This window comes from Berghia stephanieae, chromosome 3, assembly GCF_034508935.2.
Source record: "Berghia stephanieae isolate SIO BIC M18660-M18661 chromosome 3, UCSD_Bste_1.3, whole genome shotgun sequence".
NCBI classification, from domain to species: Eukaryota; Metazoa; Mollusca; class Gastropoda; order Nudibranchia; family Aeolidiidae; genus Berghia; species Berghia stephanieae.
Window position 1 is genome coordinate 32,852,590 of NC_088362.1, and position 2,500 is coordinate 32,855,089.

A 2,500-nucleotide genomic window follows, 5' to 3' on the forward strand; every position below is an offset into this window, starting at 1 on the left:
CAGCAACACTTAACATATTATAGGACGAGACATGCACCTGTTAGGCGATCTTACAATATTTTTTTTGTCGGACAGAGACAACGTGGTTAACGGCCATGTATTCATTTTACACCCGAGTAAGGTGAGAGAATGTGAGAAAAGAGTCTTTTCCAATGACATAACGCTGCCAAAAGCGGGACTCGAACCCTGGTCCTTCCGGGTGTCATAATACCATAGGACCAATTATATGCAGGTCTGATAAACCAAATTGTTACAAGCTCACTGTTGTCATGAAAATACTCTCAGAACAATGCACATAATTGTCCATTGCAAAAACAACAACAATAACAACAACAACAACAACAACAACAACAACAACAACAACAACAACAAATAAATAAAAATATAGAAAAAAATACATTAAAAAATTGGAGCATTTATATAGGGTAATATCTCGACACGTGATTAAAGCGCTTTCTTTACATTGGGTCCCTAATCAACAGCAACACTTAACATGTAGGACGACACGTGACGCCAATAAGGCAATATAAGGTACATTCTTTTTTCTTGTCTTTTTTTTTTGTCCGATAGAGGCAACGCTATTAACGGCCATGCACAAATTTTACACCTTAATACGTGAGAGAAAGTGAGTAAAGCACCTTTTCAATCAGAGCGGGGAGGCTCGAACCCAAGACCTCAGGTCTGAAGGCGAGAGTCATATCACTGCTACCATTACTCTAAGACCATATTATAGCCGCGCAACAAAATTAAAATAAGCCGGCTATCAGACCTGCAAATAAATAAAAATCACATATGTGAACTTATTTGTGCGGCTATGTGGCCTAGTGGTTTGAAACTCGCTTTCGGATCGGAAGGTTCTGGGTTCGAGCCTCGCTCGGCGCATAGTTTAGTCCTTGGAAAAGGCTCTTTACTCACATTCTCTCACCGTACTCATGTATAAAATGAGTACCTGGCCGTTAACAGCGTTGTCGCTGTCCGAAAAAAAATGTAATATCGGCCTAATAGGCCTCATTTCTCGTCCTACATGTCAAGTGATGCTGTTGGCCAGGGACCCTTGTAAATCGCTTTGAGCACGTTTGGTGGATATCCCGCTATATAAAATCTTAATTAATTTATTAGCAAAAAGTAAATGTCGGTCAGTTGTCACCTTTTCGCCCAAAGTGCAAATTGTTTCCTCGGGTCTTTTCCCATTAGATGTAAATGACCAATCACAGGATAAGCTCGACCGGGCGTGGGCGGAAGTTGATTGGTAAAAACTGACGATCCGTATAGTTTCCATGCCAACAACAACGCTATTAGCGCCAGTAGCAAAGATGGCGTCGAGGTGATTAGCCCAAGCAATGTGTTGATTGTCTCGCTCTCCATGTGAAAACCTGTGGGATAAAAATAATATGGATAAAGGTGTCATGTTGGCGGGTGGCCCGATAGCTCAGTTAGTAGAGCACTGGATTCACACGCAAAGGGACGAGATCAAGGCTAACACAACGCTGTGTATGCCCTGGGCGAGATCGATTCCGGGCGAAGTTGAGATTTTATTCCGACCTCCCTGTCCACCCAACAGTAATTGGGTTGCTGGATCTGATAGATATGGTGGAAAATGCTTTGCAAAAGACTAGCGGCATATCCAAAGGGTAGCTCTTTGCAAACCGGGATTATCTCCTGCCACATGGGCCTAATGGCTATGAAGGATTATTATCGTGTCGATGATGAGTAGTTAAAGTTAAATGGCTTTACATTTCAACCTTCCGCTCATATTATGTCATCTACCTTTCTCAAAGCGATGTTACGTCAGGAAAAACGAGGTTAAAAAACTGGTCATTTATCTTTCTCTCTTATTACTCCTGGTTGTCCCGATAGCTCAGTTGGTAGAGCACTCGCCTCTTCACTCAAAGGGACAAGATCGATCCCGTCCCGGGTAAAGTCGAAATTTTTTCTAACCCCCCCCCCCCTCCCCCCTTTCCACCTGTAGCTGGCTCTGTTAGATATGTTGGAAAGTACTTTGCAAGTAATTGCTATCGTCCGTCTCATGCTACAGAAACTGGGATCAACTCCGGCTCCATGTGCCTCATGGCTCTGAAAGATTACACTTTATTACCTACTGTAAAAGGAAGATGATCAGGGTTACTGTTGGGCTCGACATTCCGATTATACGTAGGTTTGATCAAATTGAAGCCGATGTCGTTTGTAGTTACTGCTATCTTAGCGATAACGACAAGGTTTGTAATTTACAAAAAAAAAAAAAAAAACAAAAAAAAAAAAAAAACACAAAAAAACTTGCGCTTTTATATAGAGCAATATCCACTAAACGTGCTGAAAGCGCTTTACAAAGGGTCCCTGGCCATCAGCAACATGTAACATGTAGAATGAGACGTGACGCCGGTTAGGCGATCTTGCAATTCTTGTGACAGAGGCAACGGTGTTAACGGCCATGTACTCATTTTGCAAATGAGTACGGTGTTATACTTCCAGATGGCAATGTTGTGAGTTTATTAGCCAAGCG

At 42.2% G+C, this 2,500-nt stretch overlaps 1 protein-coding gene across 2 annotated transcripts in view; it reads right to left on the reverse strand.

The window, feature by feature from the left end:
* The window catches only part of LOC144967559 (cytochrome P450 2U1-like), a 41,518-nt gene that overhangs the window by 15,065 nt on the left and 23,953 nt on the right, over nucleotides 1–2,500 (reverse strand). For both annotated transcript variants that reach the window (XM_078904994.1, XM_078904993.1), the window contains exon 2: nucleotides 1,148–1,373. In XM_078904994.1, coding sequence (XP_078761120.1) covers nucleotides 1,148–1,365 — 218 coding nt within the window. In that variant the 5' untranslated portion in view covers nucleotides 1,366–1,373. The remainder of the gene's footprint in view (nucleotides 1–1,147; nucleotides 1,374–2,500) is intronic.